The following is a 25,476-nucleotide window of genomic DNA, read 5'->3' as shown; positions in this document are numbered from 1 at the left end:
TATATGTATAGTTAGGATTATGTTTTTCAATGTGCATTACTTTGCATTTGTCAACATGGAATCTCATCTGCCATTTTGTTGCCCAGTCACCCAGTTTTGAGAGATCCTTTCGTAGCTCTTTGCAGTCTGCTTGGGACTTAACTATCTTGAGTAGTTTTGTGTCATCTGCAAATTTTGCCACCTCACTGTTTATCCCCTTTTCCAGATCATTTATGAATATGTTGAATAGGACTGGTCCCAGTACAGACCCCTGGAGGACACCACTATTTACCTTTCTCCATTCTGAAAAACGACCATTTATTCCTACCCTTTGTTTCCTATCTTTTAACCAATTACCAATCCATTAGAGGATCTTCCCTCTTATCCCATGACAGCTTACTTTACTTACGAGCCTTTGGTGAGGGACCTTATCAAAGGCTTTCTGAAAAATCTAAGTACACTATATCCATTGGATCCCCCTTGTCCACATGCTTGTTGATCCCCTCAAAAAATTCTAGTATATTGGTGAGGCATGATTTCCCTTTACAAAAAATATGTTGACTTTTCCCCAACAAATTATGTTCATCTATGTGTCTGACAATTTTGTTCTTTACTATAGTTTCAACCAATAGTACAACCGCTTGGACTGGAAATTGAATGGCAGCCTACACACCTATTCTACCTCACCACCAGAATGGATATATGGATCCTTTAATCAGATTTCATATTGACATTATCTGTCACTATAGATGCACATATTCAATCTCTCCAATCTCATCTGCACAGATGATGCTTAAAATCATAAATTAAAAATTGACTTGACCTGTACAACAAATGATACCTTTGTTTACAAGTGAAAGATTATTACAAGTGAAAGAATTTTGGACATAATTTTCTTCCCTTTGCAGTTACTGGATTACCTTTTGCATTTGACTCAGCTTGGTTTCCAGGCACTTGCATAATGTGGTTGTGGTTGTGTTTTCAACATCATAGAGACATGTTTTAAAAACTCCCTGGAAACAGCATGATGCAGTGGCGAGGATACTGGCTGGGAGCCAGAAGAAAGCTGGGTTCTGTTCCTGGCTCTACCATTGACTTTAGGCACAGTCACATCCCCTATTTGTGCCTGTGTCCCCTCCCCACCATGTGTCTGTTTTGCCAATCCCAAGTGATCAAAAACCATTCGATTTAAAAAATAATTATAAATGTGGAGTTCTTTTTATTTATCTTCCAGTGCTGGAGCCCTTAAAGTTCACATTTTCAAGCTCTTTTCAACCATGAGATCAAGAAGCTCGCTTTTTTAATGAGATGTTTACTGAATCACCTGACTCCTGGGAGTGGGGCTTTAGGAAAAACTACCAAATATCCTGAGACTTGTGATAAAGCATGAGAGTTGGTGGCCATGCCTTGGACTGTAAGCTGTTCGGGGCTGGGGCTGTCTCTTACTCTACGCCTGTACAACACCTAACATAATGGGACCTGACCACACCCACGTGCTACTTGTAATACAAATACATCATTATCATGCTAAGATGGTAAAACCCTTTTCCTTTTTTCTTTTAAGTGCTGAGCCTGGACTAAATTACCCAGGACCCCATCACCTCCCCTCACATCTGCATTCAGAGGGAATGCTGTACAGAGATGTGGCCCTCGCTGTGCAAAAGGGATGGGGGCCAGCCAATTCGGCAGTGTTGGCTCCTCCCTCCCATCCCAGACCCCAAGAATCTGTGCAAGGGGGGAAGTAAGAGGGGACCAGGCCAGCCACCCAGTTCCGCACCCAAACCCTGCAGAGCAATGAATACAGGCTGTATTAACTTCACTGCAGTTCCCCTCCGCACTGTGTACCCACCATTAACTCAAGGAGGAGAAGATGGCAGGAGCAGTCACCGGTGCTGATATGAGTTTCCTGTTGCTTTTATGTTTGTATTGCAAAGTGGAGACAGGTTTCCTGCCTCCTCTTCATTGTAGGTTTGCTCTGGTAATGAGGTGGTTGGCATGAACACTTGTTATTAATGTCATGACCCTTGTACTCCTAGGAGAAGGACAAGAATTATTTACTGGGGGAAAGGAGAATGTTATTCTAGGCCCAGATTCTGCAATCTGAGCTGGGTGGGCAGAGCCCGTTGACTTCAGCAGGACTCTGTCCAGGTCCAGGGACAATCTGCCCAATCAGATTGGGTTGTAGAATTGAGGCCTGTGGGAGTCACAATGGAGCCTTTTAAAGGAGATTCTGTGAGTGTCTGGTTGACATTTTTGATTGAATGTGCGTGGGATTAAAAAAATCTTTTTGGTAAATGCTGAGAGATTTATTGATAAAGCCATAAAATCTAAATAGCTCACCTGAATACACTGAGCAGCACAACAATAGAAGTCACCATGTTTCAATAAATAAATATGCAGTGTGCTGGACAAGCTTCCTAGGACTTTTAAAAGCTTCTTCATATGAAAGCGAACATTGAATTAACTTTGACCTGACAGGACTTTCGAGGCTAGATTGCTCGACCCTGACATCAGTGGCCCTGCTCCTGTGAGTAAGTGCTCACCAGGGACAGTAAGAGCTGCATATCTCACCCCTAAATTCTGCCACCCGTCCTCGAGCTGAGCAGTACCTTATTGCCACAAGCTATCTCATTGTTGGTATTGTTCAGTGTGAATACGGGTGCCAGAATCCAGCCCTAACTAAATAAATATTAGGATGCAGTATTTGGGGAGCGGGGGTTCAGGTATGTTTTGTTAAGTATGACTTAGCTTATTTGCCCTGCCACTCTCTGCTGGAAGTTGCTTTTGTAATTCCACTGGCTTCTCAACCCCCTGAGCCTCTCCAAATAAATAAATCAAATATTAAAATAGGGCGACTCCCATTCTTGTTTCCCACCATGTCCTGTGGCAGCCCCCGGCCTCGCCTCTAAGAAAAACGATCTCTTGGCCAACAGGGCAATGATCTGGAAAGTGGAAGCAAAGTCAGGCCCTGATGGGACTGCAGGAGGGATGTAAATTTCATGAGGGGGTCACCTTGCCAGTTTCAGCATCTGGTGATTCTAATTCAATGCGGCTTCAGTTTTCCCACTGGTCCACCCTCTTCAGTTCACCTTTGATTTTTTTTCTGTCCACTCTCTAATATGGCTTTGGCAAGTAGGAGAGGGCACACACTGTGTTTATAATACCCCTCCTGTTCCCTGGCTGCAGTCATGAAGTGTGTGTGTGGTAAGGATTTTCCCCCTCTGCGTGGGGGAGAAAAGCATTGAAATTACACTTTGTTTATTCTGTTCTTCAGCTTCCTGAAGCCAAAACAAACTCTGTGAAAGAGGTAGCTCAGCCACATAAACACTGTAATTGAAAAACACTTTTGTCTTTTGCAAAAACATTTTCAAGTATTATGAAAACCTCACAACTGCCTTGCTCACCAGTAACAACAGCAGCTCGGATCTAATCAGCAAGTGCCAGCCAAGAACGTGCTGATGGTATTGCACTACAGAGCCAGTGCAACAATGCTGCATTCACTCATTAAAGGTGAAATTCAGTCCTGTGCACAAAGCCAGCATAATGCACCACTGAAGCCCCATGTTAGGCCTCAGAATCACTACAGGAACCAGAGGGACCAGGTGAAGAATTAAAATTTTTATTAAAGTTAATGTTTAAAGTCAAATTTACACAAGTTAAGAGGGAAGGTACTGTACATCTGGGGTCAGGCTTGGGTTATGAGGGATTACAAGTATTGGTTACAAGGTTCACAAGATACATAAATAGCACATAACCAGCATAGACCCAGATTGGGGTGCAGGAGTTTTTAAAACGTCAGTGGATATGTGATCTCAGGTACGCCACCCATAGAATGTATTAGAGTCCAAGTCAGTATTGGTGTAGTGAATAAGGAGATAGGTGGAGTGCATCCCTTGGTTCATCAGGGAAGGAAGGAAGTGGTTATTTCCCTGACCAGCGGTCTCGATTACTCGACCTCGTACTGACGGTGTCCCGTGATGTGTTCCATGTATACGTCTCTTGACCTGATGGTGTCAGACACCATGAGCTGTCTCATGAGCTGGGCGTAGCGTCAACCGACTCTGCGCGCTCTCAGCACCGGCTCGTTGTGAGGGTCTCACGTGCCCAGGGCTCCCACGATCAGGGTGTGGATCTGGACCTCATAGCCCTGGGCTCTCAGGGTGTCGACCAGCGGGGTGTATTTCAACACCTTACAAGCTCGGGTCTCGTGGAAGGCCGGTGACCTGTTTTCGAATGGCACCCTGACGTCCACCATGAGGATCTTCTTCTTTTCTGCGTCGGTCATGACGATGTCGGGTCGCAGTTGGCTGGTTACAGACCCAGTATTGCCAACGCCAAGTAGCAACTGGCTGAAGCCCCCATGTAACTAGCCCGAGTCACGTTAGCGGCTATATCCTGAGAAAACCAGCTAGATACACACAGGACTCAAATAAAGCTCAGTTGGATAATTAAATGACAAACTGAAAAATATTTCCAAACCTACTGGCCACTGACAGGTTGTTACTGGACCGGCTGTTATTGAACAGATAAATGTGTTGTCTAAGGAACTGAAGTAGCTGAAAAGTGGATCTGTAACAACAGGTGTCAAGTTACATAGGTGGGGTTATGCAAAGGACAAGTTAGAAAGGGGGTGACTATGCTAATAACTGGGTTAATACTCAGAGCATGCTGAGTTTGAATGAGATATTTCCAGAATACGGCGCAAACTCCAAACCGAGTGCTGGGGCAGTTAGTAAAAAGTGCTGGGACACGTTGCCTCACAAACTTTTTCTCCTGAGCCCCTACTGAACATGACACTGCACAGCCTGTTATTGTTTAGGAATAACTTTAGCCATTACTGCAATTCAGCCCCCTCTGGAGTGGCACACAGCAGTTATTGTGCACCCATGACATTACCTGCTGTAACAATTTGCAGACAAAGAAGTGAGCTATAAGTGAAATTGAAGCTACAGGTTAGAATGCAAAATTTGGAATTTGGCCAGGACACTGGAGCTTATATAATATCTGTAGTCATACAAAAAGTGCCATGGGATCTCTAATGACGACAAGTGGTCAAGGCCTTGGTTTAATGTCTCATCTGAGAGGGAGCTTGCAGTTCAGGAAGACAGTTGGTATCACCTGCTGAGGGTTTCTAGCAAAATGTTTTTGAGTGGAGCCATCTTTAGAAAGCAACATTTTTAGAAGGCTGGAGGTCTGGGGTATTAGCTAGCCTCTGCTGAGTTTCTGATGGGAATTGGAATAGCTCATGAAGGAAGCCAGATTGCTGTAAGTGAGAGTGAGTCACTCTTCACGAAAGGAACATGCAGTGCTGAGACCATTTCACATGAATTTTTTAAAAGAGAAATTTGGGAGTGGCAGGAGGAAAATCACTTTTTCATCAGCCGAAAGCTCTGTTTCTCTTTGTTCGATACGTTAACATCACTACACTGCTGAGTAAAATGCCTTTGTTATAAGCCAAGCTAAGGATTTCTGGCTTAACAAGTTCAACGTGAGGGAGAAGATGAAGAATTGAAGTGCATACAGGGAAAGAAAACATAAGACTTTAATGTCATAGCTCTGGAAAATGAGAAACAAATCTAAGCATAGTTGTGGTTGTGCTGATTACTCTTCCCTCAGTGTGGGCAAGGCAACTGATCTGGCCAGTTTCACTTTTGTTTCTTGTCAGTTTCACTTTCTGCAGCTGTGTTTGGCTTCATAGCATAGGAGGGTGATGTTTACATTTATTGAAATCTACCATGAAAACAAACATTTCAGTCTAGGCTAGGTCTCATAAAAAACCTTTTAAAACAAAATCTAACCTTTGGACCTTGAAATCAGTTGGCAGGATCACTTTAAGAGTTCAATCGAATGGCGAATTCTGCCAAAGAGAGGAGCAGCAGTGCACAATGAACAGAAGGTGCCATAGTAGGCGTCAGCAAACATGGGTTCTTCTCTGTGCTCTGCCAGTGACTCACTATGTGACCATGGCAAAGTCACTTCACCTTTCTGTGCCTCCATTTCCCCATCTGTAAAACCGGGATAATAATGTTAACCAATCTGTGTAAACCGCTTTTAAATCTACCTTTGAAAAATGTCAAGTATGATTTACTAATACTGAGGGGGCAAAATAAAACATACTCTTAGCATCCTCACTGCCAGTTATTAGAGAGCCCTAGGGAATTTGATGGTCAGGATAGCATCCAGTAAAAGCTGATGACTGCCCTATGGAGAGAGCTTTGCACACTACCCATGTGACAGATTGATATTGGTGACAGGACCACAAACACAGCTGCAAATTTGCCTTATGAAACAGTGCTATACTCTGCAACAATAGTGCCCCCAAACAAAGCAAGTGTCACTGCCGTATTTGTGCCTATTACTCAGGAATACTGCATGTTTTGTCGTTGTTGTGTTGTTGCTGTTGTTTTTTTAATATACTGGATATTGCAGACTTATAAAGGGAAGGCAGTTGCTCCCCAGAAATTTTCCCCATGTATGTAGTTCATTAAAGGAAAACATACACTTAAAATGTACTGTCTCGTGTGACAACTTGAATTATTCACTGAGGGCCTCATGCACTCCACTTTTATGTCAATGTAATGGAAATGAATAGACTTAGTCTAGCCTAAAACGGGAGTAACATGGGGTGAAACAGGAATGGGGAAACAAATGTTATTTTCGACATTAGAAAAGATATTGTAAACACTGGAAAGTAAAAGGGCTAAATTCCATTCTCACTTAACCTCATGTAGCCCCTGGCTACAGTGGAGTAACATGAGTTTAGTGAAAGAAGAATTTGGCCCCAAAGATATGAACTACCGAAAGCTTCCCTCATATTCGATTGTGTCTGTTCTAATAAATGTATCCCCTGGAAAACATTCCTAACTGTATTTTCTCCTTTATTTTGGCTCAGGTCTTGCTCTGGAAGAAGTGCTACTGAAACCAAAGTTGAACATTACAGAAGATCAAATTGTAATCAGTGCAGGAGATTTCTTTGCCATAACATGCAGGTGAGGTTTGCTCAAGCACTGTCAGATTTCCCTGGTATTTATTGGCTGCCCTGGCACAAAATAACCCCAGGATCAAAAGGGTACTCCTCAGCCACAGCTGGGGAGCTTTTGCTATATCTTTCCCTGACATGCATTTTCATGTGGAGTAGGATCTTATTTAGCCTAATAGAATGGAGGGGAGAGAACTTCTTCAGATCAATAGGACCCTCTACGTTGCAAATGGGCGCAGTCCAACTCCCACTGAAGTCCATGGTAAGACTTCCCTGGTCTCAGTGAGTGATGGATCATATCAGGAGACAAAGCTCATTTTCGGATACTGAGGATTTTCGGATAAGGATTTGCCTAGCTAAGGTTCAGTTCTGCTGTGTACGAATTCTCTCTTTCACGCCATGTGTGTAAATAAGCGACAGACTTGTTGACCACAGTCGGTAATCAGCCCTCTCTGTGTATACAGGCTGACCCCAAATGCTGTCTAGCCTATAAGATGACCATTAAATAAACAGCAGCCAGCATATGTACATTTAAAGACCCATCCTGTCTGAATATATCATATCCTTTAAATGAAAGATAGCCAGGCCTCATAAAACGCAGACTGTTGGTTATAAATTATGGAGACTTTTCACCCATTGACACAGTGTGCAAAACGTGCAGGAAAAGTGCCAAATTTGGGCTCAAGTCTTGCATTCATGGGAAGATAAGCCTTGACAAATCTGGGTTGTAAAGTGTTCACTTGCAGTCGATTGGCAGATGACGGGAGTAGTAAATGCACAGGGAGTTGGGGAATTTTCAGCTTTGGGAAAATATAAGGTTAGCCCCGCTGGATCAGACGAGAGGCCCCGGAGAGGGTGGTATAAATCAGGGTAAGTAATTGTGAATGTGATTTACACAACAGGGGGACAGGCTTGTAGCAAAAATGAATAACCACCAGAAGGGTGTGAGAAGATTTAAAAGCCTTGCACAAGCATGTGAGAAGGTTGCCGTTAAAGCAAGTCATGCACAAGTATTTAGTATTTGTATTGTTGTAGCACCTAGGAGCCCAATCACAGACCAGGACCCCATTGTGCTAAGTGCTGTACAAACACACAACAAAAAGACAACCCTGCTTCCAAACAGTCATTCACAGTCACACACACACACACACACGTTATTTTACACCTTACACATCCTGTTGGTTGTTTTGCCAGCCACACTCACTCCTTCAGCATGTAAATGACACCAGCTTAGATTCATTCTACCACTTCATTGATTTACTAACTTGTAGTTTACACTGATATTTATGTCACCTCTGATTTTGTCCCAATCAGTCCATTTAAATCAGTATTGCCCTTTCTGCCGGCAAATCTACTTGTCCCCATCAAACTCACTAATTTGTGCAATTGTTACACAGTTCAAGGAGATTCTTTCCTGATACCTGCAGCTGGCACTGGCTCATGAGGTCAAAACAACCTTATGATAATATTTATAGCTTGGCAAGCTGCGGACACTGGTGATGACTGCAAAGTTTAAACTGTCCTTTAATATACAGCTGCATTATTTCTTTTCACGATGTTAGGGGTGTGTGAATTTCTACAAGGTGCCCGTGTGCTAATTAAAGAGGTTGGTTCTTGGTTTTGTTTTTTAAATTGGTTGCTCTTTAATTTATTTGAGTATCACCTCATCCATGTATTGTCAGATGAAAGAATGAATAAATAAATAATGTGCTCTGCAATTCTGCAGTGCCTCCACAAGCTCAAACTGCCTTAGCGACATTAAGCCATAAGTCCTCATGGCACCCCCGTGTGTAGAAAAGTGTAATTCTCCATATCCACATGGGGAAAACCAAGGCACAGAGAAGTTGTTACTTGTCTAAGGTAAAGCAACCAGTCTCTGCCACTGCTAGGTACAAAAGCTGGAACTTCTGCCCATGATTCATTTGCCTTAAACACTGAACACTTTCACCAGGTCCTCAGCAGGTGTAAATTAGCCTAGTGCCATGTCTTGCACACACACACACACACACAAAAACCTGTTTAAAGAACTGGCCTAAAACACGTCATCTGAACTCTTTAAAGGGAGCTGGGACGGTTTGGATTGCGGCAAAATAGAGAAGCATGGTTTGCACAATAGCTGTCAGAACTGAGAGTACAATGAAATTCCCTCTGTTCTATGTGGGTCCATCAGCAGCACTAAACCAAGACCAGAACACAAGTCTCCTGACTCCTAGACCCATGCTCCGACCATTAAACCAGGCTGCCTCTAAACCTTGGAGTCACTAATCCACTCTTCCGACATTGGGCTGAAAACCAGGGGCGGCTTTTTTGCCCCCCCAAGCACAGCAGTCAGGCTGCCTTCAGCGGCATGCCTGCGGGAGGTCGGCCAGTCCCGCGGCTTCGGCGTACCCGCCGCTGAATTGCCGCCGAATCCGCGGGACCGGCGGACCTCCTTCAGGCAAGCCGCCAAAGGCTGCCTGACTGCTGCCCTCACAGGAACCGGCAGGGCGCCCCCCGCGGCTTGCCGCCCCAGGCACACGCTTGGAGCGCTGGTGCCTGGAGCCGCCGCTGCTGAAAATGTGCCCCAGTGACAGTGTAATGTAGTGAGTGCAGATGATGAGGGGACAGAGCACAACATGTTGCTCTGCTGTTCCCCTTGAGGCAGAGCATGACAGGCATTGCTGGGAGGCCCTCCTTTGCTAAGGGTGGTCATTCTGACATGAGCCTGGGAAGAAGGAGTGGGGATGGAGAATTCCTCCGCAGAAAAAGAGTCCTTGGTTTGAACCGCCCCCTAAAAGGCTGGACAATAAGTCTGCCTCTGTCTTGCCTCTGTCCTCTGTGCATTTAAATACAGAAAGCTGGTGTGATGGATGAGGCTGAGGTTTCAGAGTCTCTGTGGTGCAGTGCAGCACATCCAGTGATGGGGGTGAGGCTGCCCCTCAGAGAGGATAGCTACATGTTTACCCAGCACTCTCATTTACCCACATGCTGGGAAGAGCCTCCAGATTTCAGCCGAGCTCCATCAGCATCTTCAAGAAATCTCCTTCCTTAGAGGTTTTTAAGGTCAGGCTTGACAAAGCCCTGGCTGGGATGATTTAGTTGGGGATTGGTCCTGCTTTGAGCAGAGGGTTGGACTAGATGACCTCCTGAGAATATCCAACCCTGATATCCTATGATTCTATGAAAGTAACAAAGGACAGACAGAGTTGAGAGCCAAGAGGATGTTTGTATTAAGGAGCAGCAGGACCTTGCTGGCAGAGACACACTCACTTGTGGCACCCACTACACATGTACGAGGCGACTGACCCAGACCCGCAGAGGAAGATTGTAGAGCAACTCACTAACACCAACTCACAGCAGGATGTAGTAACAATACCTCTGGAACACATATGCCTTTGCATTGAACGGATATGCCCTGACTGGAGTTTTCCCTCTATTGCTACTCACAGTAAGGAAAATCCAGAGGTCATTACTCAGTCCTCCCTTAGGTAAATCCCTCTGAAGTCATTGGAAGTCCACTGAGTAAGGACAGTGTGAACACAGTGTCCATTTAAAATTAAAGGCCAGACTGTGTCTTGCCTGGTGCAGTCATCAAGGAGAGGGGAAAGGCACAAGGAGCTCCCCATCCTTGCACCCATGGAGAAAGAGAACTGCTTCAAACTAGCACTAACACCGGCCCTAGCTTCTCCACAGGAGTCTGGGGAAGGTTTGGTCCATGACTCACTCCTCCCTCTTCATGCTGATCAAACAGAACTGGTCTCATGCAACCTGTAGCAGGGGCCACTCTGGCTTTTGCTCCTCCACAGCTCCTGGAGTGCCTCCCTGAGACACAACGCCTCCAGGATCTCTCCCTGCAGCCGTGCGCCTCTACACATCCCATGCGACAGGACTGTATTACGGACCTGATCCAAAGCTAATTGAAGTCTGTGGAAACACTCCCATTGAATCAGACCCTAATAGCCCTAGGTATTTAGGTGCAGAATGTGGGATGTATTGGGCATCAGAGACAGGACACTACATTAGATGGATGAGACGGTATATCTGCCAGGCTGTGGTAACTCCTGTGTTCCGAGATCAGTGAAGGGCCAAATAGAAATACTGTATCTTATGCAAGCATATATCATAACATCTGAACTCCAACTACTTCCAGACACTCTACAAAATCAAGATGCAGTCACCGCTAATTAAAGAAAAAGAGGGATGTGGAGTTACGTAAATGGCCTTTTCTCTCCCTTCCTTACCCCCAGTGTTAGGAACAAGAGATTTTAACTTAACTGGTAAAATGTGCAGAGAGCCCAACTCAGGAGAAGTTTACAAATGTATCTGATGCCTTCTAAAGTTTTTATAGCAATAAATGTAGCCACTTTAAATGAGCTCATGTTCACATTGTTCCTTCAAAATGAAAAGTACATTGTCCCTCCAGCCTGCAGGAAATGGTCTTGCATTTGCTATTGCTTCTCTCAGGAAATGTTCCATGCCACGGGGAGGTGGGCAGGGTAACTCCATCGTAAGCCTTAGCTCCCTCAAGGTGCTGGAAAAGCTAACAGCTCATAAAATACATCACAAAGAGTTTTATCATTCCTCACCACGTGGCACGTTTATGAAAATTGGAATCACATAAATTGGCCACAGAGAACCCGGCCCAAGAAATGTAGATTATTCCACTCATTATGCCTGAGGCCGTGACAGAATCTGTATTTTGTGTTGTGTTGACAGGGGAGCAGCCGCCTTGACCTGGCTATGGGGAAATGAGCCACACAAAGACGTTCCCCACAGGTGGACCGTATCTGAGCACAAGTGTTCAGACAATGTACAGCAGACCTGCAGCAGGCTCACAATCAACAAAGCTATAGCCAGCGACACTGGTTACTTCACCTGTGTTTATAATCACCTCCTTTCTAACAAAGACCTCATGGCCAAGACATATGTGTACGTTACAGGTAAGAGCTTTATCCTTCTAGATCTTCTCTCCATTGTTACCACATTGGCGGTGTCAGCTAACATTCAATTGTTGGACACACCCATGCTAATTATAGACAGGCAAACCAATTCAGATGCATTAACAGCTCTCCTGACCCTTCCGCCCACCATCACAGCAAATAAAAACAGAATATTCTAAAGAGGTTTTATTGACTTTTTGTTTTTACTTTCATGCCTCCTGGTTTCATAGGATCAGACATTAGAGATGGAAGAGACCTATCTAGTCCAATCCCTAGACTGGATTAGTGCATTGTCCAGTCTAGTTTTATGTGTCCCGACTGATGTACACCCCTCATTTCACTACTCCCTTTGAGAGACTATTCCACACCCTGGTGAGCTCACTGGCAGGAAATTTTTCTTAAGACTCAACCTAAATGTTTCCTTTCTTAATTTTATCCCACTGAAACCCCCTTATGCCACCCTAAATAATTCCTCTCCCTCCTAAGTATTTACCCCCAGGAGATATTTGTAGACCACTTTGCCCTCCACCCCAATTAGGCATCACTTGGGTATGTCTACACTGCAGCTGGGAGTGAGCCTCCGTGACCCAATAGATGGACACACCTGACGCCCTGGGTCCGAGTTTGGGTGGCTAGCCCGAGTCTCCACCAGTACAGCAGCATCTACATTGCTATTTTTAACATGCTAGCTCAAGCCCCACTAGTACAAGTCTATCTACCCATGCTGGGAATCTGACTCCTACCTCCAGTGTAGACATACGCTAAGCAAGGCTATACCAGTGTAGCTATGAAAATCTTTTTCTCAGTATGGAATTTAAGAAGGGGAAGACCAAAAACAACCAACCAAAAGTGTCCCATTTAAGAGGGTCTCCAAACTGAACCCATCCAGCAGGGTTCCTAGTTCTCTTATTATTCAGGCTGGCTTTCTCCCTTTCCCCTTAGACATCCAGGAAGGATCATAAGGTCTCACAGAAAGCAAACTTACAGTCAGAAAAATCAAAAGTCTCTAGGGCGGAGGTCAGGCGAGTGTGCTAGGGCCTGCAACCCATAGCAAAGCCTCTGATCCCCTCCCCTTCCCTCTCGCCTTCAGTTTCTATCTCCTATTTATCTAACACAGCCCCAAGGGTGCAGCAAGGTGTTCCTTGATTGCAGCCAGGATGTCTTGGCTGTAAACTCCAGTGTGTTTCTTACAGAGGTTGTGCCTCCCACCCCATTCTCAAAAGCCAATCCTTTCAGCCCGCTGCTCATCTTTGGTCTTCTCTGAACTCCCTCCAGTTGGTCAGTATCTTTGTGGATTCAGCTGCAAGTGCATGCAGACTCTGGAACAGAAGACAACAATGTTCTTCTCTACAGCGAAGTGAATAATTCAGAATGAATAGCATGCTCATTTAATTTAGCCTTTTTCTGCTTGTGGAATATCCATGAGACGATCATGAGTTCCTCAAACGTATTCCATTCTTCACGTTTTAGTCTACAGATCTCAGATATTCCAAATTCAAATTGAGTTGCTTAGCTGTGATTAGTCAGAAAAGTTATATGGTATTGTTTTTGTACCTTACTTGGGTGAGAACTGATGCAGATACTTGCACAGACTAATTTATTATTTAGTTCCCACAAAGATTCATGCAGAAGACTGTGATTCATTCTCCAAGAACATTTGTGCCAGTAAAACTTGGTTGCCCGAATGTTCATGGAAAATGAAGGTAAAAGGGCATGAACATGGCTGAAGCAAGTTTAATTAAAAATTCAAGTGAACATTCACAGAAAATATTTTGCATTATCTGCCCACCTTTATTATTCTTGCATTGTTTCTAACTCTGATGAAACCCAGAAGTCCCAAAATACATGATTTCCAGTCCAAAGAGGTAACGATATGCATAGACATCAAAACCCAATTGCTCAACCATCTGGTATATAACTGCTTGATTCGTTTGGATAATTCTTTCCTCTCTTCTCTGTACTGAAAATAGATATCTTCCACCTTTATTCTTCCTTCCCTGTAAGTCCCTCCTTTTCTTGGAATTTAGCTTCTTAGTGTTGCTTGTTAGTTCCTGTATCCATTTTCTTTTTCCCTTTGTATTTCCCTTCCAGCTCAGTCAGGAATTCTATTTCCTCACTAGCCTATGCCCTGCACTTTATCTGCGCTGATTCATGTGCTGACCTGTTTCCTTTTCTGATTACACGCTCCTCACATGCCTGAGTCTGTATTGACCCAACCCAATAGCTGAACTGCAGGAAATACTGTCTTGGAAGCTCGATGCCCTGTCCTGACTCAGTGCCCTCACTGGCTTACAGGGACCACATTTAATGCAAAATGCTTTGACAGAAGCACAAGCAGAAAATCTTGTGGGATCTCCTGGGACTGTCTGAGCTCTTTCCTTAAGAAAATATTTAAAGCTATAAAACCCTGCCTACAATGGAAGCAATCAGCACACAGCTAATTTGTAAACACTACAAGATGGCCTCTCGCTCTCCTGAAACTGGCTGTCCTGGCACCCCTATGAAATCAATGCTAGTTGACTGTTATACCCAAATCACTGAAAAACATCTTCTCGCTCTCAGATGTAATTCACCTGGGTCATGGTTCCTCTGCATTCTCATCTGAAATCCACCTGTGCTATGTGAAAAGTAAATCCAGTAAACGAAGTAGTAAAGTATAGAGAGTATGGGACAATTCGTGCCCTATGGTACAAAGATGCACTAGTGAGACTAGGAAAGGGTGTTGAGAGAGTCTCTTCTCCAGGCCCTACGATATCAGCGCGGAGTGGGATTCCCATCTAGTGCAGAAGAGAACTCTAGAAAAGTAGCTCAGCTAACATACCCACTGGCACCCTAGGGCGTGGCCTGACAGGCTGGGGGCGGGGTCAAGCCCCCAGCAAGCTAGCTGGTTTTACGTACCTCTGCATATGTGCCATCTGAAGATGCACGCTTTGTTTCTTCCTGCAATATCTATCTGTCTTGCCCTGCACTGGCAGGATAGCTGTTGGGCCAAGAAAGCTGATTGTCAATGAGGCCCTCTATGTTGTATAGTTCAGACACCCATCACATGGATTATTATCATCCTCATCTTTAGAAGAACGTATATTTCTTAGGCCCTCATCCCTGTGGTATCTGGGCACCATTACGTACATTTAGAAGAACGTCACTTACCTCAAAGTAAAGGAATGAGGCTTCCTGTTATTGCCCACAGACAGGGGCACACTGAGTTCAGAAGGATCGGCTCTGGGTAGTTTACAGTGTGCAGCATGGACGTTTGTGGGGCTGAGCCAAGTAGGGTGAGAAAACTTTCAGACAAACCCTAGAGGCTGGAGGTTCCGCTGAGATTACAAAGCCATTATTACCAAAGAAGAAGGGGGATGGGATTTTTCCCCTCATTCCTGGCCTGCTGCTTGACACCAAAATGAGAACATGATTGTCTCGGAAGTCCTGCTCATCGGCTATTATTTCCTGGGCTTGCTTCTGTTTTTACAACCTCCCTGATGGAGTTTCACATCGCTGTGAGAATCTGGCATTTAGCAGCCCTCCCCCTCCCACTGCAGTTGAGCCTTGACCTCTGAACATCAGTCAGATTGTACAGGAACTGGTGGCGGTGGGATCAAACTTGATGCCACTTTGAGAGACCAGGCACTAACTGTCAGCTGAATGGGGTGGCTTGGAATCTTGATCCTGGACGATTGTTTCTTGACACCTTTTGTGCTTCGAGCTGCAGCTGCAAATTAGCAGGAATAATAATAACAAAAAAAAACCTCCTGTCATCTGCCACAACTTCTGCTGGAACTAAAAGTTAGCGAAGGGTTAGAATGTAAATATTCTGTGCTTTGTGACATCCCTATGACAGTAATAATATTGGGTCTTGTGTCCTGACAGGGTCTCTAAGCACTTTACAAATGTTACACAACCTAGAGACAAAGGGGCAACCTCTGGCATGGAATAGAGCAGCTGTTTTAACGTGATTCAGCAGCACTGCAGATGCAGAGAGGCACTGAGATGCAGAGAGGTCAGGGAAGCTACCCAAGGTCACACTATCAGAGCCTTGTATAGAATCCAGGAGTCCCATCCTTATTCCACTAAGTCATGCTGCCCCCAATGAGAAATGTATATGTTTATCCCAAACTTAAGGACACCCTTTGAAATCAGCCTGAAAATAGTCTGTTGCCCATCTGTTTGGGAACGTTCATTCGAACTCTAAATTGCCGTTTGAGTCTTGTCTACACACAAAAATCACACTGCTTTTAACTAGGCTAATACAGTGGTTAAAGCAGTACAACCCACCTAGTGTGGCTGCAATGTAATGCTGTTTATACCAGTATAGCTTCTTCCAATAAATGCTATCCTAGACATGCCCAGTACTGGTTTAACTATTTTGTGGGGGTGGGGGGAAAATCACACCCTTAACTGAAATAGTTAAATCAGGACAAAAACTGTGTGTAGATCAGAGCTTAGACACAACAGGGATGGGTGCCATGTAGGGACCTAGGTAGAACAGTATAGAATAGAATAGCGTCTCTTCGTGGCTCTTTGTTCTTTGCGACCATTCAGGTGCGTGGGGTTTTAGACAATGACGGCTCTACATGTGACTACACCCGTTTTCTTGTGGGAACTAGGGCAACTGTGCTGAGCAACAGCTTTCATTATTCATTATTTTCCTAATAAAAAGTTTCAAGCATCCAATCAAGGAGCAAAATCAATATCATGTGTCTAGGAAACCAGTGACTCATTGTGAACAGCAACTCACTGCCGCAAACCCATTTGCAAACAACCCACTGACAAAAAATCGTTCATTCCAACTACTCCGTGAATTCATATGAATAATTAAGACTCTCCCAGGGAAAGGGAATGACTTGGGAGCAGGACAGAGGACAGGGACGAAAGGCACAACGAATATAATTCACAAAACGTCGTTTGATCAGCTGCATTGATAACCCATGAGCCAGAACGAGCTCGGCAAGGCTTCCAGACATCAGCACAAGCTTTGCAGGGCTGGCAGGTAGAACAATCAGCCTTTGATTTTTTAAACTGATCAAAAAGGATGGGGAAGTGATGGAGAGAATCTGTATGTGGCCCTGTCATGCCATTTTTACCATCTTCTTTTTCTGTTTGCACTCCCCTTTTAGCACAAGTGCCTCTAGTTCTCATCCAGATCATTTCACAAGGCACCAGCTGAGTTCTAAGTGGCTGCCTTCTTTCTCCCTTGGTCAGGTATTTTAAAAGCCCAGTGTCTCAGCTGTCCAGCTTGCCTCGCGGCTCCAACCTCACTGGACCCATCACAACACCAGCCCTGGCTTCACACTGTGAGCAACTCAGTCCTTTTTGCAAAAAGCCTCCTAGAGAACATCTAAAGTTTCCCTTTTCCTCTCCTTCCCCCTGAGCCAGCCAGAAGGGAGAAGGGAAACACCCAGCCAGGACTGCCGACTGCCAAAGCACACATCTCACTGCTGCCGCTGCTCAGGAGCTGGAACAACAAGAAATGCCCAGTCAGTCACAAGAGCAATTCCCCACCGAGGCAAACATTGGGAGGAGTGGGTGGGTATAAACACTGGACCAAGCAACAGATCAAATCCACCTTTGTCTCTTCTTTATATGCCAAATGTAACATGCTTTCAGTTCTGGTACAGGATGCCCCCCCCCGTCCCGCCCCCGCTTCTTCCTCACTAAAAGATGGCTGGAGAGGATGGGAGAGCATGAAAGCACCGCTCACATTAGCTCATCTTTGGTTCTGACATTCTTTGAAGCCGATTTCTGCCTCCCTAATTCTCTTGACAGCTTGCAGCGATAATCTGAATGTGAGACGCAGACACACAGGGCGAGGGCGACAGGACTGACTTTGGCTTGCTTTGCGGTGGAGACTACCAATGAGAACAGCGGCTGGAGGCCGGCGGGTTCGGTTTCTTTGGTTTTGTTGTTTTTGTGGAGACAGCTGCACTTTTCTGCCAGACACTCAGCCAGCCGAGATAGGCTAGCGCTCCCTGTTCACTCAGCGCTGAGCCAAGCAGATAAGTAGCTGGTTCTCACAGTGACGGAAGGGTTTGGCAGGCATGTTCTAGTGAGAAGCCCAGCGCAGAATGGGGATGTAGCTTAGATTGGGCTGTAGGCCACCAAAATGATCTTCCCAGGCAAGGGATCATTACGGTCCTGATCCAGGAAGGAGGAGAGCACCTTCATTTCTGAACAGTCTCCGAGATCCTAAGAGGCACTCTCAGGTTGAGTTGGTGTGTAAGCTCTGACAAGACAGCACAGCATGAGTTACTGCCACTAAGTCAGTGACTTCAGTTGACTGAACTACAAGAAACCCTGTGTGTACCTCTCTGAGGAAGTTCTGAAACCACAGGGCCTTCAGTTCTTGACTCCTGGGGACTGTGTGAAACACTGGTTCGCAAGGGACCTGATTCTGCCAGATGCTGAGCTCTTGCTGTGTGATGCTGCCTGCTTTCAAGCCCCACTGGCTTCAACAACTTGCCAGGAATGGGCTCTAAGCCTTCTGGGGAAAAGGGTTTCAAATTCTGGTTTAGGTGTCCAGTGAAAATAAGTTTACTATAGCTTAGTCCACAGAAGACATTAACCCATGCTGCAGATGTCACCCAACAATAGAGACAAGGTGGGTGAGGAGATAATATTTTGTATTGGAAGGGAAAAGCTTTCAAGTTTCACAGAGCTCTTCCTCAGGTCTGGGAAAGGTAACCAGAGTGTCCAAGCTAAATAGAAGGTGGGACAGATTGTTAAACATAAGGAGTTGTCACATGTTGTAGGAAACCACTTAAACTGAAGTGGGCAATTAACACCTCTGCAATCATAGGATAAAAGAGGGTAGGAGGCTGCAAAGTGTGTTCATGTTGTTGCAATGAGCCATAAGATGCAGAGAGAACCTACTTCAACAAGGAAAAAAACTCCCACTGACCACATACCCCTAGCTGTCACCTACCATCCCACACTGGAACCCACATGGGGCATCATCAAACAATTACAACCCATACTTGATGGGGACCACCTCCTGAAAGAAATCTTTCCTGAACCCCCTCTTCTGGCCTTCAATGCCCAGCCTCACCAAGCTCATCATCAGAAGCAAGCTCCCCACAGACCAGGACACACCAACTCAAAGTGGCACCAGACCCTGCCAGAAACAGATGGAAAACTTGCAGACATGTCTCCACTGCTATGATGATCAACACCCCCTGCAACACACCTTCAAGATCCATGGGTCCTACACATGCCTATCACAACATATGGTGCACCTCAACAGTGCTTCAAATGCCCCAACATCAACTATGTGGATGAAACGAATGAACTCACACAGAAATATGTTAAAAGATAAAAACACCCTCTCACCCACGAGTGAACACTTTCCCCAAAGCGATCACTCCATATCTGATCTCTCAGTCCTTAAAGGAAGCCAACATAACACCTTCAAAGACAAGCCTGGGAACTTAAATTGATAACTCTCCTGGACACTAAAAGCCATGGACTTAATAGAGACACTAGTTTTATGGATCATTACAACAATTTGTAACACACTCTGCTGCCTACTACCCTCTTCATTTTAAGTCCTCTCCTACAACATGTGAACCCCTTATGCTTAAGTCTGTCCCATCTTGTCTTAGGTTGAGCTCCTGGGTTACCTTCCCCAGACCTGAGGAAGAGCTCCATGAAGCTCAAAATCTTGTCCCTTCCACCAACAGAAGTTGGTCCCATAACAGATATTACCTCACTCCCTGGTCCCTCATATCCTGGGACCAAAATGGCTACAACCACACTGAACCAGACAATAGAACAGATGTAACCAATGGGCAGAAGAGCCCCACATCTGGTGCGTGGCCCTGCTGTGTTCACACCCTGCGTGCTGTCAGAGTAGAGGCTTGAACTGGGATGGGAACATTGTGGTCTCTGGCTTGGCAGTTACTATTCTACAGCTGAGTCAAAAGGGCCCTCCCTAAGATCATCTCAAATAACAATTAATCTTTTACTGGACGTAAGAAGAGTTTAAACATTAGGGGCTTTGCTGTCTTACGTTAAACAAGGGTATAGTAGGCACTTGATCTTTGAATTTCTTTTGTCTGCAACATACTTGACGCCTATGCCTGGCTCTGTGACTGCAGCTGGACACCAGGCCCTCTTCCCCTAAGCAATCCTGCTGTTACTGCTTCCCCAGCTCTTCTATTTGTGTATGTTCCTGCTTGGAGCTTATGCTGTGTTGGGTAAACAGTAACACCCTGCCCTGACGGCAGTTTCCTGCAAACTTCCACTGACCTGTAGAGCTAGACAGCCAGTCTGCGGGACCCAAGAGAAGGGGCCTTTCCCTCGCCTTGGGGCTACAGCGACAGCTGATAAGTCACTAACGTTTTGCAGCTCTTGTCTTTCTTCATGTGTAATGAGTTTTACAGCCCACCGTAAATTCTTGTTGTTTTAAGATCCTATAGGATGGAAGGGTGTTTTTGTAGGATAGAATCCATGGAGCAAATCACCTTCCCAGCTCAGGAGAAATTGCCATGCCTGGTTGCAGGGGAAAATGTCACCCCTTTGACATGAAAGACCGCACATTTATTCTCCGATATTTTTTCTGTATCGGCTCAGTCTTGGAAGGTGCGGAGTTCATTCCACTCCCATTGATTTCTGTGCGTGCAGCTGCTCACAAGCTGTGGGTGGGTGAGGAAGTGTGGGTGTCTCTGTTATTGTTCTGTGAAGGTATCCACAGTACATACATGCCCCAGATCCTCAAATGGTGTCAGTGGAGCCACACTGATTTACACCAGCTGGCTGATTGGCTTGGAATATAGACCCTCTTTGAGGACAGAGTGAAGGCAAGTAGCCACTCATCCTTTACTTAAGGAAGGGCATGTCTACATTCAACTTGTTTGTTTTTTACTTGGAGTTAACTGATTGCCAGTTAACTGAGGCCTTGTCTACACTGCCACTTTACAGCGCTGCAACTTTCTCGCTCAGGGGTGTGAAACCTCCCTCCCCCCCGAGCGCTGCAACTTTCAGCGCTGTAAAGTGGCAGCGTAGACAGTGCACCAGCTCTCTCCCAGCGCTGGTGCCGCGACTACACAGCCATGTTAAACATTGCTAGTGAAGACATATCCTTAGGTGGCTAACATGTTTGTAAAGGGAGTGTCCACACCAGTCTTTACAAACATGTTAACCACCTTAGGGTAATTGGCAATCAATTAGCTCTGGGTAAAAGAGTCCAATGTAGACAAACCTAAATCGTCCCAGCTTAGTTTATCTGTAAAGTGAAGTGTCCAGCTTCCAGCTCTATGCCAGGGGAGGGGTCTCTCCCCTCCAGTACAGATGCAGTCTGCTTGCCGTGGGCTTGTGTTTCTTCATAGAGCTTTTCCCCAGAGGAGCAGTAGTAAAGGGTCAGAACCATAGGCACCGACTCCGTAGGTGCTCCGGGGCTGGAGCACCCCTGGGGGAAAAATGGTGGGTGCTGAGCACCCTCGGCAACCCCCCTATTGGCTCCTCACCTCGCCTCCCCCCAGCGCCTCCCACCCACTGATCAGCGCTTCCCCCTTTCTCCCCGTGCCTTCCGCCCGCCGCAATTAGCTGTTTCACAGCGTGCAGGAGGCACTGGCGGGGAGGAGCGAGGGTGCGGTGAGCTCAGGAGAGGGAGTGGAATGGGGGAAGAGGCAGGGCGGGGGTGGAGCGGGGGCGGGAAGAGGCAGGGCGGGGCCTTGGGGAAGGGGTGGAGTGGGGGCGGGGCCTGGGTCAGAGCCGGTGGTCAAGCACCTCACGGCACATTGGAAAATCGGCACCTGTGCTCAGAACTCAGCACAGAAGAAGACAAATGGGCACCAAACAGAATGAAGATTTGCTCTGTTGTTCACCATGCAATTACTCTTCAGGGCTTGATGATCTGATTTCCCACCCCCCCTACACTAAAGAGAGATTGTCATAGATGTACAATGAGGACCTTTTATGCACAAAGCATTGTCTCCCTAGCCTCACTCATCCCACCTCCTGCTATCAGTACCTGAATTTATGGCTGTAATGCCTTTCCTCCTCAATCCCAGCTGCACTTTCCACTGAAAGCCAGATTTAAATCACGACCCTGCGTTTATGGTCTTTCCATACTAGCGTCTTCTACCCAGGAGCAGTCCAGTGACTTCAGCATGAGTAAAGATTCCAGGATTGGGCCTTATGACTGTATTGCAGCGTGAGATGAGGAGCGCTGTGATGGAGAGCGGCTCCTACTTAGACTTCATAAATTGAATGAAGTGCTGTGATAAGAATTCCAGTAATCTGGCTAATGCACAGGGCAGTAATTCTCGAGAAAAACGCTATGTCCCATATGAAAAACAATCACCCCTAAAAAAATCAACCCCCCAATTTTTTTCCCATTTCTAAATATAGTAAGAATAACGATCCTGATTAAGTGCACACTGGGATAACAGCCTATCCCATCTCAGGTCATCAACTCCTCTCCCAGCCAAGTCACTAATAACCCAGAAATCGCCTTGGCCAACGTATCTATTGCTCAGCTGCATAGACATTTTTAAACACCATCTAGATTTCAAATGGTCATTGCAGGGGAATGGATTAATATATTTTGGCTTCCAAGTGAGGCTGCAGCTCATGCTCTGGGATAGTTTAATCCTAGCCACTGGCTGGACATGTACATAAAATGGCAATTCAGATGCAGGCTGCCATTAAAAAGCAATTAGAAATCAGATGTAGTTTTACTGTTGGTGCAAATATATATGAACTCATTGACTTTTGTTTTAACCATAACTAAATACAAGGACAGGTCAGGCCCACAAGTGGAAAAGACTTTCCCAACTTGCTCAGGGTGTCCCTGCTTTTAAAGCAGGATGCTCGCTCGTACTGATTAGCCAGACAGTGACAATGCAGAGGTACAACGAAGGATTAAAACTCACTGCAGATATTAAGCATAGACACATGCCCCATAACATGACTAAATATATGAATGTAACAGATCCACTTTGAAAACCGCACTGGACAAAATGGGATGTGTGCCTTTAAAACTCACTGCTGCAACCTATTGCTGTGCCAAGCCAGGGGAGATGAAACTCCCATTAATATGAATACTAGAGTTAGGCCCTAGCCACAGAGTTCTGATCTGGCTTCAAATTTCCAGGGTTCAGGCTAGTGGTTTGGTTCAACCCAGTGAAGAGATAAGAGCCAGACAGAAAATTCAGATGTGTGCCTAAAACTTCCTAAATCCAGGATTTTGGTTCTAATTAACAGCCCGTCCATAATATTTTCTCCGGCTCTCCCCTGCTCCAAAGCATGTGTTTCCTTATAGACCCACACAAAGGAAGGAGCAATCACTTCCATCATTGACATAGAACAGAAGCTGAAACGAAAGGACATTGTTTGAAATGAGGGATGTCATTCTGGCTTGAATTCTTTGCCTCCTATTTTGATCCCTCACATTAAATTCACTGTTGCTCAGAAAGTGTGCAGACAGGGCTTTGAAGAGCTTGTGATCAGCTGTTTGTAGTAGCTCCCTGGACGTTAATCCTGCGTTATTGGTCTTTGCACAGTGACCCAAGTGCCTTTTGTAAAGCATTGTCCATATACATCTGACCTTTTCGGGTACACACAAAAGTAGCCACATCGGCACATTCTCTGGTTCTGCGTCTAGGTAACCAAGTTGGACAGTACTCCTAGATCACTAGGCTTACTACTGCCAGTCCAGCAAGTAAAAAACTTGAACTAAGTAAGCTACCAAAAATAAAAACAAAATCCACTTTCCTACATAACCCTCAACCCTCCTCTCTCTCACGCACACACACACTTGTATTTTTAAGAGCTGCATTTTCTCTGATAGATGAAAGGAATCCTGGCTGCAGAGGAGAGCTGGTTATTATTTGAAGATTAGTTCCATAGATCAGTGGTAGCATTTATGTTTTTCAGTAACATTCTTTAAGCAAAGAGCAATCACATGAGCCAAGGAGTGAACAGTGATATTCCCAAATGAATTCACAGTCATGGGGTAGAAAACCCAAACCAGGTGAGAAAATACAAGGCAGTTCTGTGTTTTCTTTTGTCACCTGAATTGTGTTTTTGGAAGAAAAGGGAAAGCCCAAATCTCATTCCCTGTACACTCTGAGGGTCATTAATGACCACCACCAAGCACCAGCAGAACTGAGCTTCTGGCTCTGATAAATATGACTAATATGCTGACCAGGTTCACAGCAGTGAAATGATAGACATTCGGGGAACGTCTACACCGGAATAAAAGACCCACAGCCTGGCTGCAGCTGGCTCAGGTCAGCTGATTTGGGCTTGCAGGGCTCGGGCCGCGGGGCTAAAAATTGTTGTGTAGATGTTCGGGCTCCAGCTGGAGCCTGGGTCTGGGACTCTCCCCCCTCATGGGGTCCCAGAGCTTGAGATCCAACCTGAGCCCAAATGTCTACACCAGTGCTTCTCAAAGTCGGGCTTCTCAAAGGGCGGCCAGCACGTCCCTCGGCCTGCACTGCTTCCCGCAGCCCCCATTGGCCTGAAGCGGTGAACCGCGGCCAGTGGGAGCCATGATCAGCCGAACCTGTGGACGTGGCAGGTACACAAACCTGCCCGGACCGCCAGGGGCTTTCCCTGAACAAGCGGCGGACCAGGTTTGAGAAGCACTGGTCTACACAGCAATTTTACAGCCCTGCAGCCTGAGACCTATAAGCCCGAGTCAGCTGACCTGGGCCAGACGCGGGTGTTTAATTGCTGTGTAGACATACCTCTTCCACACCTAAAAATTATCCAATATTAGAACCATCCATGTTGTTGGAAATTGGTGGCATATTGGAAATTGAAGACCAAATTTGGTGCAAGCACAATAAAAAATACATTCATATAGCATCTATCAGCCAGAAAAATTCAACACATATACACATTTTACATATATGAGAAATACTTCACCCACTATTTAATTACAGCCACTTCTGGGGTGGAACATGACCACTGTTTAATAGTGCACAGCAACTGTGCTCAGAAGTTGGAGATTTGTTTTAAGTTCATAGAATTATTTCACTTTTCTTTCTGTGACAGCAAAATAAATCCCCAAGAAGAAACACAATTATGCTTGCTGGGGAATGGGTGTCTCAGTGGATTAGTAATGGGCTATGCAGCCTTTTACCCTGGCATCACCTGTTCAAACCCTGCTCCATAGTAGCTAAATCTGGTCCCAAGAAATGGAGGGCAAAATGTGGAAATTTTTATTCCATTTTTTTCATCCTTTCCCCCTAACTTTTCCCACCAGTTAGCTAAAAAATTGAGGGAACAATGTTGCCCATTTTTAACTGAAAACTAAAATTTTTCACAATTTTCCAACCACCTCCAGCAGCCATCACAAGTTGCCATCACCGTCAATGGCTACTGCAGTGACCTATGAAATGAGTTGGTGGCTTTGGTCCATTACCTACTGGCTAGGTGTCTCAATCACAAAACAGCCACCAGGTTCCTGGATTCTAGGCGATTGAATCCGGAAGCACCTCAGGAGGTTGACGTGGCAGCAACTAGACATGTTCCTGACGAACCCTGGAACATCACACAGTTGATTACCTTTAAAAAAATAGACCATATTTATGTTTCTTGTTTCTGAGACCAGTCCCGGGAAGAAGAGAGAGAGTATGTGTCTTTGATTTGGATACT

General features: G+C 45.5%; 1 protein-coding gene across 1 annotated transcript in view; it reads left to right on the top strand.

The window, feature by feature from the left end:
* LOC135883545 (vascular endothelial growth factor receptor kdr-like) overlaps positions 1 to 25,476 on the top strand; it is a 183,944-nt gene that overhangs the window by 46,929 nt on the left and 111,539 nt on the right. The window contains exons 2-3 of the mRNA XM_065410731.1: positions 6,872 to 6,968; positions 11,654 to 11,877. Coding sequence (XP_065266803.1) covers positions 6,872 to 6,968; positions 11,654 to 11,877 — 321 coding nt within the window. The remainder of the gene's footprint in view (positions 1 to 6,871; positions 6,969 to 11,653; positions 11,878 to 25,476) is intronic.

The sequence above is a fragment of the Emys orbicularis genome, chromosome 9 (assembly GCF_028017835.1).
Source record: "Emys orbicularis isolate rEmyOrb1 chromosome 9, rEmyOrb1.hap1, whole genome shotgun sequence".
NCBI classification, from domain to species: domain Eukaryota; kingdom Metazoa; phylum Chordata; order Testudines; family Emydidae; genus Emys; species Emys orbicularis.
Note: the sequence above shows the minus strand (reverse complement) of the source record. Positions and strands in the feature narration are given on the sequence as shown.